A 14,711-nucleotide genomic window follows, 5' to 3' on the forward strand; every position below is an offset into this window, starting at 1 on the left:
GCTATGTACTTCATGTTCTCCCTGTATACAAGATTCCTTTGTTCCATTATTTCATATTAGGGTTTTTCATATTACTGTTGTGCTGATGACACGAGTATTTCTCTCATTTCCCCATCAGGCACATGTCTCATCATACATCGCAGGCTGGCATCTCACCCAGAATGACCAGCTATCACTGGTCTACTGCATGTCTTCCTCTCACAGAGAACACTGAACGGGCCTCCAACAGTCCAACAGCAGAGTGACCGCTCGTCTTCCAGCACAGACGAAAAACCCGCCTTTTCAGACTGCATCTAATTGCTGGAGCACTTTCAGGTGATTGACACATTCATACTCTGTTATGTTGCTGACATCTTGATTATTGTGAAACGTACTGTTCAGGATGGCGCTGGTTACTGTAGCGCTGTGAGTCACATTCACACTTTTGTTCAAATGTTCTCTGCCTGTTTCTGGGTGTAGTGTTATCCATGTGGCCTTATTTTATGCAATTACATTTTCCTTTCCTTGTAAGGCGCTCTGGATTAGAGTGCTTATCAGAGTCTAAATGTAAATACAAGATTTACAACACATCAGCCCTTAATAATGGGCAAGAATAATTCTGTCAGGGAATGACATTACAGGGAACATCACAAACAAAATACAAAAACACGGGACCTTCTTTAAAAAAATGTATTTTTTCTTCCTGTAGAGGATATCACACAGTGATAAAAAAGAGAGGTGATACTGACGGCCACATTAGCATCGTGCAGACTACAGACACAGCACAGTCAAGGAGATCAAAGCCAGACAAAGCATAGAAAAATAGAGAAAATCTGAGATATCATCCACAGTTTTTACTGCGCCACTGAAGACTACTGGTTCAGTTGTTTCCCTTTTCTCCATTTTTTTCTAAACCAAACTTATTACTTCTATAGCATCTTAGGGTCAATTCTTGGAACATTCCGTTTTTTTTAAGACAATACGTGTATTTTAACTCTACAACTCTCAGCAGTAATACGTCATCAAGACCAAAATCATACTAATAACCATAATAACAACAAACTGAATGATAGAAAACTAGTACAATAAAAGCATATTTTTTGTCATTAGTATGAGAAACATTTTAAAAAGACGTAACCTCACCAGCTTGAGATTATTCAAGCAGCTCCTTGCTATTGTTTGTGACTGGATAATTACCGGCATGCTGTGTGAAGCCATGCCAGAGGAATGCTGTAGTCCTTCAGGAGAGGAGAACAATGCCAAGCGCCGACTTTCATTTGCTGGACGCTGATTATTCGAGCCCGGGCGATGAGGTCAGGGTAGGGGGGAGTGGTTATTGGAGGGGCAGGACGGAGTTTGGGGGGGTGGCCGGAGGTATTGGGGTACACAGTAGCTGGAATTACAAATCATCACTTCAGCACTTACCACACATGCAAAAGTTTTTACATATTATTCTATACCCGCTTCCACCCCCCACAAAACAGATCACTTTTTGTCTGCTACTCCACTCCCACACCACTCCAGCTGAGGTGAGGCTCACTGGTCCATGTGTTTCACAGCTGGGAGTGGTGGGGCAGAAGCGTGGGAGGGAGAAGGGAGGCGTGTCCATCAGAGGGAGAACGGAGAGCACTCACATGACCGACATGACTGAAAAAAACCGAAGGGGGGACGTCCAAGTCACTGCCGCGGCTGCTTCCGCTCCCTCTCCTCCTCCTCCTCCTCCTCCTCCTCCTCCAGGGAGCACACGCCGGAGGAGGGCTCGTCGGAGACCCTCCTTCGGCCTCCCCACCGGGCCGAGGTGTCCCAGCAGGAGCTCTCGGAGTCGTCCTCCTCTCTGAGCCACGACCGGCAGCGGGGCGGGGTGCAGATGGAGTCCTCGCTCGCGCCCCCGCGCCAGGAGGCGCAGTCCTCTCCCGCCCTCTGAAGCAGCGCCAGCAGCTCTTCACCCCCCTGCGGGCACCACTCGGTGTCGGCGGCCGGATCCGTGGGCAGGGCGGGCGAGCCGGGCGAGTCGCCCGCCAGCGGGTGGTCCTCCAGGCTGCAGAGGCTGGAGCAGGGAGTGTCGGGCGAGTCGGCGGGGGCCCCGGAAGGGGCGGAGTCGCTCTCAGCTGGGGGCGGCGCCTGCGGCTGGCACGCCTGTCTGTACCACAGGTCCTGTGGGCAGTGAGGGTAGGGCGCGGGGTCTGTGGGTGGAGCAGAGGGGAATGAGAACAACTGGGAGAGAGGGAGAGAGAGAAAGAGAGGGAGAGAGAGAGAGAAACCGAGGGGGAAGGAGGAAGGGGGGGGTATCCGAGGTAGGAAAGGGAAGGGAGAGAGAGCGAAAGAGAGGGAGAGAGAGAGAGAGAAAGAGAGAGAGAGAGAGAGACCGAGGGGAAGGAGGAAGGGGGGGGGGTATCCAAGGTAGGAAAGGGAAGAAGGAGAGAGGGAGAGAAAGGCGGAGAGAGGGAGAGAAAGGCCAAGGTAGGAAAGGGAAAAAGGAAAGAGGGAGAGAAAGGCCAAGGTAGGTAAGGGAAGAAGGAGAGAGGGAGAAAGATGAAGAGGTGGAGACAGATCGAGAAGAGGGACAGAGGAAGGAGGGAGTGGAGGAGGAGAAGGGAAGAGATTTGTGGCGAAGGGGGGTGGGAGGGTGCAGTATAAATGGCAGGATGAGGGGGGGTTGTGTAAAGATTCATCAAACACAGCGCTTATTCAGTCCGACACACTGCGTGAACCAAGCTTGTAAAAGAGCCTAACTCTGCCGTAGACACAAAAGTGTGTGGACCTATAACAAACCTGCAGGGGAAAGGAAAATGCGAACAGAGACGTGTACGGGGGAGCAAAACAATGCAAAGTGGGGCAGTGGGACAAGAATTGTGAGCAGAAGCCTGTACAATAATCCTGCAAAAAAGCCCTTTAGGATTCTATGTCACACCAATTTTCCCCTAACACCCAAACACCAATTTGGTGTATTCCACACATAATTGAAGTGCGTTTCAGCCCGATCTTTCCTGGTAGTGTGTTGTCTGTGTATGTAGGTGGACTGTGTTATTGGTGTGTGTCATTGTTTCCGTCAGGTCATTATTAGCTGGTTTCAGTGTTGTCATACGATCATAGATTAACTAATTTGTTTTAGGTGTATGCATGCACATTATGAGTTGGTAAATGCAGGTAGCATCCATGCTGGAGTGTAATAGGGAAGATTTGCATGGTTGTGTAACAGGTAATGAGTGTGCAGGTTTGTACAGGTGTACACCAGTCCATACCTCCACTCTGGGTTGTCAGGGCGTCGTTAGCGGGCAGGATGTCCTCATCATAGGAGTCGTCATTGGAGTCCTCTCCATCCACAGACGACCAGGCGCGGAGCTTGGCCTCAGCAATGGCAAACTGTTCCGCCACACCTGAGGGGGGACGAGGAACATACGCCACTCATAATCAACGCAGGCAGAACACTTGCACACACAGTGTATGGGCGACGGGTTCAGGTAAGGTATGAAATGCCCGTCTGCTCACAATAATGAGCTGCTCATTCAGTGCTGCAGTTCACTGTGATCCCTGATCCAGCAGGGAACGGATTGTTTCACCCCCCCCCCCCCCCCCCCCCCAGCAATTTGCCAAATGACTGATGAAGGTCCTCACCCCTTTGTCCGCTGCCCCGCATTGCCACGACTCCAAATGAGGGAGTCCAGCTCCTTGTGGGTACAGGTGACTTCACAATTCATCACGGGACAAGGACATGATGCTGCAAATGCCTCTCGGTTAACCTTCATCCGCATCAAACGCTGAGTGACTGCGTGTGTGCGCGCACGTGTGTGTGCTCTTGTCCTCTTTCTCTCCCTCCCTCCCTTAACTGAAGACCTGCATTCATTCATTCTCACGTTCGCGTATCGACGCAGCTAGTGATCAAACAGCTCCATCTGTCACCTCAGCCACTCAGCTGCTCTACACTGGGTATTATGCGCTTTCCCACACAGCCACACCAAGGAGTCCTCCCAACACAGGTGCAATAAGAGACTTGCGATTTAAAACCTAGTTGATTCATATCATCCTGGAGTTAATGCGCTTACTTAGTCATTCTACAGCTGCTCCTGCATGTAGGAGCGTTACATAGTCATTGGCAGCAGGTTTTGATTCACTCCTCACAGTGGAAACACGTCCATCACATTGCCCATAAGGGAGGGAGCCATACAGGTGCCATGCGGAGGTAATGATGGAAGACGGCCGAGGTTAAGGGAGCTGCCCCCTGTCTCAAATGAGTTAATGGTGTGCAATCTGCTGACACTTCTGACATTGGGCCAGCTGGCTGACAGGTGGGACTAGAGACGTGAGTAAGTGATGTGAGCAGGCATGACAGAGGGAGTTTAATCACTGTGTGACAGGTGCAGGATGATGGGGGCAAAATCTGTGTGACAGATGCAGGGGGAGGAGTTAGCAGCTGAGTGAAATTGCAGGGGGAGGGGCTAAAATCTATGTGACAGGTGTAGGGGGAGGGGCTAACATCTGAGTGAAATTGCAGGGGGAGGGGCTAAAATCTGTGACAGGTGCAGGGAGAGAGGATAACAGCTGAGTGAAATTGCAGGGGGAGGGGCTAAAATCTGTGACAGGTGCAGGGAGAGAGGATAACAGCTGAGTGAAATTGCAGGGGGAGGGGCTAAAATCTGTGACAGATGCAGGGAGAGAGGATAACAGCTGAGTGAAATCGCAGGGGAGAGGGGCTAGCAGCTGTGTGACGAGTATAGGGGAGGGGTTTTGGTTATGGGTGTGGTTAGGGCGGGGTCAGTGAATGGGTGTGGCTGGGTACACAGAGGCGGGGATGGAGAGACTCACCTGCCGCAAAGCGGGCCTCTTGTTCTCCCTCGGTCAGGTGGGAGTAGGAGCTGAAGTGGGACTCGAGAGCGGCGGGCGAGTCGCTGGGCTTGCACCAGCCCTTCCACTCGATCAGGTGCGCCACCCGCCCCTGCGCCATGGCTGTGGGCTTCGTCACGTGGTCCTTCACCACCTGGGAGATACCTGCAGCAGAGACACCGTGACGGCATGAGGGAGGGCTGGGTGTCTGGGTGTCGCAGTTATAGAATGCATAAAGCAAAGTCTGAAGCCTTGCTGTGCTTGAGGTCTTTGTTTTCTAAACACCAGAGTCTGACCAGTATAGGTCTGTCGGTGTGTTTCTTAGAGAGAGAAAACCTGACACGAGAAAGATGTGTGACCGTGTTCCTGTCAGAACAGTAGCACAGCAGAATATACCCTCCTGTGTCTCCCTGGTTGTTAAGGTTTGAATTTGCAGGCTGTTAAATGCTGCAAAGAATCTTCAGAAGAGAACTGTGCTGAAGGTGCTACCTTTGGGCTCGGGTGGAGGCATTTTCTCCTTACCGTTTAAGGACGATCTGGCCAACGCTGCAATCTCTTGAATTGTGAGCGCTTTCCTCGATTTAGGCAGCATGTCAGCAGCTTCTTCAACATTTACCTGGAAAGCAAAAAGTGTTTATCGCTGTGCATAGAAGGGTACACACACCTAAATATAAACTCACTGAAATTAATTAAATTCTGTAAGTTAATTAAAGGCCGTGGAGCTGGAGGGGACAAAATAGCCACAATGGTGCAGCACAGAAAACATAGATTAGTCACTGTCAAACCTGTCTGGAAAAGACAATAAACTCCAACCTTCCTTTTTTCAACCCAGGTTTCTCACTGTATCAGCAATACACTGCCCTCTAGAGGCAATCCTCCTACAAAGTGATTTGGGCTTAATGGAGTAGGAAATTAAGGCAGTATTACTTTTTCATGTCTTCCTTAAAGTTGTCATGCTTCATTGCAAGAGCATATAGATGACAGATGCTGTGTAATTATAGACAGTTGAAAGTAAGACAGCTTCCAACCTGAAGCTTTTTAATGCCGAGATCAACAGGTTATTTGGATTTCCATCCAATCAATAGCCTGCTCTTTGAAACAGAAACCATAAACTGTGGATCTCTAGAGGAGACAATTATCAGGGAGTAATAGCAGAATCTGTGATTTGCGGCTATCCCTCCAGGAGGTGATATCACTCCCCATTATATTTAATCTCAGGTTGCCTCATTTCAGTACTGTTAACATGCTATGAAAAATGTTTTATTTTAACAGTAATATGAAATGAACGCAACCAACAAATAGAATGCTCATTTTTAGATTAAAAAGCATAACGTGGTAAAGGGGATCACTGTTAATCATCACTGTCTTCCTTTTTTTCTGTCCCGATGTTTTCGCATTTAAAAGAACCGGCAACGGACAAGAAAACGACAGGCAATCGCTAGCAACCCCTGAGACTGCGCGCAGTGCTCGAAATTATAGGAAGCTGACAGGCGTTACGCCGAGCAGAACCAGGTGTTCTGAACATACTACAAAAGCAATCCAAATAACAAATGAACAGGACAGATGTCTTTGAGGATTCTGTGTATTTATGAATTATTATTGTTGTGGTTAGTATTGTTATTTATTGTCAATTCACAAAGCCACAAAGACTTGTGTAAGGAACATGCTAAATAATATTTTTTTCTGAAAATGTTGTGCCGATGGTTGGTGTTTATTTATTTGACCCACGCCACCTTTCACCCACCCTACTGCCCTACTGAACGCCGCGGGTTAGCAGTGGAATCGATTCAGACGCTGCGACTTTGACCTCAAAGAACTGACTCCCAGTGCGCAAACTGTGCGCATTAATTCTGAGATTTACCACGCTGTTGAGACAGCCCCATAGTCTGACGAGCATCGCAGACCTATTGAATCTGCCATTACTCCGTTACTACAATTCACACATTAGTCTCGGCGGCGTGACTGACTGCTGTTTTCTCGCTGGTACAGTCTAAAAAAAGAATTTCCTACAATTTCCCTGGAAAATACTCATGAGAATTGACGATGACGAGGTAGTTACAAGTACACTCAAGACAGTGTATTGTAGCAGCATACTCATTATAATTTATACACAAATAGACTTGCATAACTGTTAAAATAATGCCACTAATTTGTGCGCGGCTGTAACCGAAGACCGCAATTCTCTACAGGTTTCAGCACTGGACAGCTCCTGTCTTTGACAACACAACCTGACCTCGCTGCTCGTGAACGACTGCGAGATGTATTGCATACTAATGCGCAAATCTCAACACAAGCACATGATAGCTAAAAAACGGAATTAATATATTGGTTTAAAATCTTTAAAATGAATATAATACCCCAATGCCTTCTTCCGTGACGACGCCCCTGGTTCTCTCGCAGAATAGCTGCCTTTCCGCAGAAGAAATGTTGCAGAGCGAGTTCTTCTTCACCAACATGCAGCGTCGCCGCTTGCAGTGGCCTCCTTCGCTCGCCCGTGCGGAAAAACGAATCTCCATCTTCCAACTTTCAACTAGGAAAGGTTCATTCCTATAGCAACCGGTCACCATGGAACGATTTCTTCCAGGATACGGGGGGAGATTTACAGATGACGTCACGTGCAGCGCTCAGTGCTTCCAATGCCAGCCTCCTGTCCCTTTTCCTTTTCTTTCTATGGAAACCGAGCGTCTCCGTTTGCTCTACAGGGATCTTGCGAGGCACAGACGCCGAGAAGAAGTGATTGTGCTACAGTAACTGCTGAAGATAATGTACCCGGTGAGATGCAACAGCTGATGCTAAAGTCCTTAAGCCAGTGAAGTCATTCGGTCGCAATACTTCACAGAGGACATCAAGTACCAAACAAACATATGGCTGCAGCTATGGCTATTTAAGCGGCTCCAGGTTCCCTATCTCATTGTGGAAAACTAGATCCTCATTAGCAGAGTAATGCGCTCGCCGTCTGGATGCAGCGAAGGAACCAAGCGGGCAAAAATCGAAGCCGCTTAATCGCTAAGAAAGTTTTGGCGCATTTGAGGCCCCATATGTTACAGACAGGGGAATGAAAGTCGTTTTTCAGTCAGCTACGAATCAGACTGCCATATCTCAATGCAATGTAGTTTGTGTCAAAAGAAAACTGTGGGCACCTGCTTACAACCTGATGATCATTATCACCGTAAAGTCAGTTTAATAGTGAAGGTGTCGCTTGAGAATAATTCACAGGGCAATACGCAGTCTTTCCATTATTAATTACATAATCTATCTGTATCACTGCACTGCTCAGTGGCAGCTTTCTCACGTAAACATGCACATAGTATGCTTTCGCACTGGGCCGTCTCATGAACCCAAACTCAGCAACAATCCAGATGTTAATTCTAATCTCCCAGAATTATGACAGGAAAAAGCAAATATTATTGCTACCTAATAAGCGTAGTTGTCTCGGAAAAAGATCGCTCAGCGATAGCAATATCTACCCCGTTGACGAAGCTGCATTTGTAATCCTCAAAGTTAAGAGTTATGCGTCCACTGTGAAAGACAAGCCCAGGCTAGTCTAACCAAGCCCTGGAGAGCGGATCCTGTGGAGGGTCCAGCTCCTCACAGGATCCTGACCTCTCTTGATGCATCATCTTCGATATAATTCTAGACCCTCTCCTGAAATGCTGGAACCAATCCACATTTCTCCTAAACCAATCCAGGCTAAAAGAATATGTGTCATTACGTAAAGTATTTTATGTATCTTTGTTTTTACCAAAAGCATAATATTACATGATACACCTTTTAAATACATGACCATGTATTTAAAAGGTGGATTTTTAGCTGGATTTATGGTCGTAATTAACAGAAAAACCATACTCCTCATCGGAACTCAACTGTTAATCTATAAATCTACTTGCAGTTTGCGAGCACTGAGCAACAGCCGATGAGCGCTTTGTCCCTTAGAATACATTTATTTGAAGAATTACTGTGTCAATCTGTATCACGCTCTTTCCAGGTGAAACAGGTATCGAGAAGTTCAGGAGGTTTCACATTAATGTCTGCAGCTTGCTCGACCTCCCTACCGCACTGGTACCGAACACAAGCCCTGCACAGTCTGCCGTGCAATAAACGCTTCCTAAAAGCTTGAGGTGTAATTATGGTGGCAAAATGAACATTACCGCGAGTACAGAAAAAGAAATCAACGAAACAAGAAGCAGTTGACGAATAAAAAGCTCATTTGATGGAGGTTAACGGTCCAAACCTCCACAGTAAAAACGCAGGAACAGCATTTATTTGAAAGCATGACGTATTACACGTAATGTCACTGAGATTCAGATTGAGAACGGCATTAAAAATAATTGCTAATTACTTTTTGAATGACTTGCGAATAATTAGAAAACTAACCAGTGGACATTTAATGAATTTAATGAAAATACAAATGGAAACCTGAAGCAAAATTACTCTTTAACGACTATGATGGCTTTGGTTAATTAGGTGATTATTAAACCAAGAGAGGTTGGGAAAATTATCTTCTGCCTCAGATCATGAATTACAGAGATCGCCAAGAGCTGTTCTGAGAGCGATTGTCAGCTGTGATTATTTGGTTTCTCTTGCCATGTATCACATCGCATTTCACAGACACTGAACTAGGTCGGACTATGCACGAGCTTGGACAGTTTGTACACCCATGCTGATTACTGGCGGACAGCGTGTTGCTCTGCAATATTTTCATGTGTGATTAAATTAAATACGCCCACCTAAGTCACACAAATCTTCATTCTCTACAATAAACACTACGGTACAAATGCACGGTTGGTTATTCGGATAAAACACGGTACTGTTGCGCACGTGCAGGGCTTAAATAAAAGGAGAATTGTCAGTCATCCTTAAGGAGATTTTTTTGTTTAAACCGCTAACGGATACTTAACCACAGGCCTCTGGTGACGTGAGAAGTGTGTCACATTCAAAGATAAGGACAACAAAGTGCCCCGGCCCTCTGGCTGCTCTGGGTGTTAATCCCCGAACGAATGAGACCCAGACATTCCACAAGTGCACAGAGTCAAAGAAGGCCCTCCGCGCTAAATTCGGGTTGGGCTCTCCTTGGTCTCTCGAAAGGAAAGTCAGTACACTCACCAACAACGATCAACATAAAATCTAATCAGAGGTCCTGCCTAATCAGAGAGCAGAACCCTTTCACAGAAGCCTATTCTTGAAGATGCGCATCGATGGCCCCCGAAACGTTTTGAAAGGGATCATGATTGCGAATGAGACTGGCTCATGTGAATGTTAACTGCACAAGCCTGAAGGCTTTGCCTCGTCATGTCATGCAGGTAAAATGCAGAGCGATACTTTCACTCCTAACTTTCACGTGCTCCATGTCCATTCCTGGCGCAGTTTTGGAGGTTGTGAAATTTCGCCTTATTTGATAATATCATTATGGTCAACTATCATCCTCTTTTCTTCTAAGGTTCGTTTTTTCCACGTAAACGTGTTTTTGTCACAGATATACAGTGTATGTAATCCTGCAAGCTATGGATGTCGTTACCATAATTAGCTGGACGTTATATTTAGTTTTTAGGAACTTCACCATACAAAATGTGACATTTAGCACCCATCTCAATCCTGCACCCGTCTTCACCTACACACATACTCCATTAGCGACCCAGTTCAGTTCTCCATAGGAGGTGACTATTTAGCTGGTTTTGGTTTTGTCGTGTTCTCATTATTAATCAAAGTCCTCGTTAATGATCAATGTGTAGGGAGACGTGTAGGGCAACGTAAATGCAGTGTTACGTCATGCAAACACACTGGCGTAACTGGTATGTCCACAGGTTGACCGAAAGGGGCTATATCCAAATTCCCTAGCACTTGCAGGAGTACAGTCTCAGCTAACACGAATCCCACAATAAAGAAACCAATACCCACACAGAAAACGCTGGTTTTAAACTACAGACCATCTCGCTCCCAAACTAACATGCTGTGACCCCGCACACCTCATTTCATGTCTCCATGACAACACACTGATCTCCAACTGATTCTTCCCGGGCTAAAACGAACAAATGACTAACAGTACAAATGGTAGGCCGAACCACCGCCGAGCTCAGTCAATATAGACATTGTTTATTTATCCTCTTCCAGTCAATCCAACCTTTGAAACCGTTTTAGGCGTTTGACTGCACAGCTGAGAACAATGCGCAACCCATTAACTGTCAGTTTTGTTTCTAATTATATTTAAGGCCGTGCTTTTGAAGTCTGATACACGAACGCAGAGTTGCAATGGAAATGTTTCAAATAAATTTTTAATATGCACAAGAAGCGTATTTGCGCTGAGTTGTTAAAGCAACAAGTGCGCAAAGTCGGTGAGTATTCTTGCGAATCGGTGGCCGATTGTCCACGTTGGAGCTTAAGTAACAGTCCATAGTAAGCAAGCTAATGCACTTTACCTAACTTCCCCAGGTAGGCCTACTCTTACTAAATTGGACCCAACATAGCGGAAGAAGCCAGGGACGACAGAGAAGGGGGCGTGTCATGCGCAAATGGTGAAGAGATTTACCATGAACATGCGATTTTTAGTTGTGTAGTATGACAAAGATTTCGAAAGTGCAGTGTTTAGCCGGCCTAACGGCTCACACATCGTTTAAATGGCCTGTACCTGCAGAAGCACAAGACAAAACTCCGCCCTGGACTGTCAATGGATCTGAATTCCCTGCATTACAGAACAAAAGCTTCATGTCACAGTAAAATGAGCAAACGTGTGTTTCCGGTGTTTGTGCTGAGGGGATCCACCTGCCCGTGCTCGTGTGAGCGTGAGTGTACCCCCACAACAGACGACTATTTTGCGCATTTTAAAGCCTCACGTTTTAAAGGCTCACCCTGTTATGTTGTTATGGTAACAGCACTGAAACCGACCACTTTATTCCACTCGTCTTTATTCCTCGATCCACTGCGAAGACACACGAAGAAATAGCAACTGGGTCAAAAAGACACAGCGGTGATACCTCAGTGAATAAAGGTGGGAGTGGGAGAGGGAGAGTGGAAAATGGTGGCTTCTAGGCTAAAATATAGGTAATTTTCCTATCTGGTCGCAGAAATGTTGTCTGTTTTGTGACTGACTGCTCTATGCGGGGCTTAGAAGGAAAACTGAGCAGTTTTAATCCTGAATCAAACGAATGCGGTGCTGTTGTCACTGTTTAACTTGCTCTGGTGTCACTTCCTAATCTCAACGAATGAGAAACTGGTGGAGAGGTATCTGAACAGCTGTTTCCGTGGTTGTTACAGAATACCGTGCTGTAAAAATATACATTCGTCAAGAGGAAGGCAATGCAATATTCAGAAAAGGAAATACCATTGATTCAATAACAAGGAATTATTCATGATTTAAAAACAATTTTTGGACATAGCATATAGGCTAGGAATACTTCAAAATACAGCATTTCTTGAACCAGAATGTCACTACCTCTTATGGGTAATTTCATGCAATTAATTTTGCAAAGTTAAAAAGTCTAGGTGCGTGCATGCTCGTTATGCATTGATTTGTGCTCGCGTTTAAAAGTGCAACACAGTGAAATGAGCCATGCTACCTTGTCTACGCAGCGTTTTAAGCGTCTGGAAGTCTAATAAATTATGCATAATTGGGGGAAACTGTAAAAGGTGAACGGTGGAAGAAAAAAGGGGGAAATTCAGCCGGGCATTGTTGACGCTGCAGAACGGCGGTTATGTTTCTTGTTCGCTCATGAGAATGATAAGCGCGCCTGTGATCGTGCGAGCGCGTGGATGAAACGAGAGAGAGATTTATCGTCTCAACGAGGGCCTTTCGAATGAATCATCGCACACAAGGGGAAAGACAAGACCCAAGACGTTGCGGGGATAAAGTGGACATCACCCCCCAGATTAATGGAAAGATAACTGAAAGGAGAACGACGGAAACGACAATCTTAAATTCGCAACGAATCGAGAAGTCAACCAAAGAAGCTTGTCTCCTAGCAACAGAAAACCAGAGCTGCATATAAATGAACTGTGGTGCGTTCGAACAAAATGCTGCAATTTTCGCATTCGCTTCTTTATCCGCCAAATACTTACACCGCAGTTGATCGTAAAGGCAATTCAGACTGTCAATTCAAAATGACACGATAAGGAAAAATATCACACCATTTCTCGTGTAAAGCAGTAATGACGACAGAAGGGGCGTATCAAGAAGAAGCGGTACTGACTTACCTTGAAATCAAATTGGGTTAATGCAGTCAAAAGCATTGCACATACAAAGTGTTTCGGTTACAAAGGTGATTGCAGAGGGCTCCCGACACACAGCACCTTCCCCGCTAACGGTGAAAAACGCACTTCAAGCTCGCCCTGCGCGCTCACTCGGTTTAGTGAGAGCTGGAGGATCCGCTGGCGCTGCTGAAAACCCGAATTCTGCAGGCGCTCCGGTGACAGTGTCTCTCTGACAGCGTCATCGACATCGAGCGTCTGTTAAAACATCTACATTTAAATGCCTACACGCCTTAAAGAAACAGCAGCCAGTTGGTAAGACATGGGTAGATTCTGTCATGTGACCACACAAAAGTCATACACACTATGCCATTGCCTTTACACTCGCCAAATGCAACAGGATCTGTACTAATTTGCATTAGACATGAAATTTTAACAGAAGTTTTGCGAGAGCGAATACAGGCCATTAATTCTGTTAAAACTCTTGCTATTTTGCCATGAGACAGAATAAAGACTTGAAGTTCCCCCGACTATTTTTCTTCTCATGCAATTCTGAAATTAGAACAATATATTCAGGCTGGTAGAGGGCAACGGTGTGGAATTTGGGCAGTATCTGTTACCCAATACCCAAATCCGTTTCAGAGTCCCTGGACAGCGATTACCAAGGCAGGTTCTGCAGCTACCAGTTTGAAGTGTGGGCATTTGGCAAAAGCCCCAAGTGAACCAGATTCAGATTTCCATACAAAATAATAGTATTTGGTGATACAATTAGATTTATATTAGCTGATCCTGGATCATTCACCCTCCCAACACTCATGTTCTCACAACAGTAGAACAATAATTGGGTTACTAAGGCAGAGGGCAGTGGGGTGCTCCCTCCCTCCGCAGTTTGGGATCTACCCCCTCTCTCCACACTCAATGCAGAAATCTGGTCGAACCGAAGCAGAGGATTTCCACAGGCCATCACCACTAGGACGGGCCTCCAGAGTGATGCAGTCTCATTGTCACAAAGGAGCACAGAACTGTGGGTAACCTGGCGAGTACCGGGGGTGTGTATGACCCTCTTCCAATGTTTTCTGCATTTTAACAGACATCTGTCATGTGTGTCAGATATGAAATAGTAAGAATCACGCATCTGCGTCTTATTGCTTCTCGACTGTCTAATGTGGTAGCATCTGCACTTTTTATTTTTAAATTTTAAGACAGGATTATGTTGAGTCATTCTGCCTGAACAAAAAGATCAGGGGTTTGTCTTTAAATTAGACCAATCTCTTTTTATCGTCGAACTAAATGACTCTATAAGAAGTGCACAAAGGCCGGACTGCCACATCAGATGCAATTAAGATAAAAGAGATCGTCTGCTAATGGGCGATCTGTACAGAAACAGGCGCGATTGTTAATCTCGCAAAAACAAAAAAAAAAAACAGGTTGAGATAATTGCCAAATTAAAGTCAGTTAAAGTCAACTGCAGCCCTTCTGTGCATCTCATCAGAATACATCCTTTTCTAAATGAACTCCAGCAGGTTGTGCCCTTAACTCCACAGCTCGATACACACCTCCGAAATCTCATCTGTACGCCACTACTGTGCACAACCTGCTGTGTGCTTTTGTATGTACATTGGGGCACACACACACACACAACAATGGCTCTCTCTAGTGGATATAATGTAAAACAGCTCATTGGATAAAACCTTTCAGTAAGACATCATGGGAGCAAGGGCCCACTAAGGCAA

General features: G+C 45.9%; 1 protein-coding gene across 2 annotated transcripts; it reads right to left on the reverse strand.

The window, feature by feature from the left end:
* Positions 1-1,172: 1,172 nt before the first annotated feature.
* Positions 1,173-13,254, reverse strand: fam131a (family with sequence similarity 131 member A). Of its 2 annotated transcripts, none has more exons than XM_036554461.1 (5): positions 12,985-13,254; positions 5,323-5,416; positions 4,783-4,965; positions 3,222-3,356; positions 1,173-2,162 (listed from the first exon to the last, which is right to left on the reverse strand). In XM_036554461.1, the coding sequence occupies exons 1-5, from the start codon at positions 13,018-13,020 to the stop codon at positions 1,657-1,659; spliced, it is 954 nt and encodes a 317-aa protein (XP_036410354.1). In that variant the 5' UTR covers positions 13,021-13,254; the 3' UTR covers positions 1,173-1,656. The 2 variants fall into 2 exon arrangements, with proteins under 2 accessions (XP_036410354.1, XP_036410355.1); XM_036554462.1 differs by lacking the exon at positions 12,985-13,254 and adding an exon at positions 7,158-7,210.
* Between the last annotated feature and the right edge of the window lie 1,457 nt (positions 13,255-14,711).

The sequence above is a fragment of the Megalops cyprinoides genome, chromosome 20, assembly GCF_013368585.1.
Source record: "Megalops cyprinoides isolate fMegCyp1 chromosome 20, fMegCyp1.pri, whole genome shotgun sequence".
In the NCBI taxonomy this organism is placed as follows: Eukaryota; Metazoa; Chordata; class Actinopteri; order Elopiformes; family Megalopidae; genus Megalops; species Megalops cyprinoides.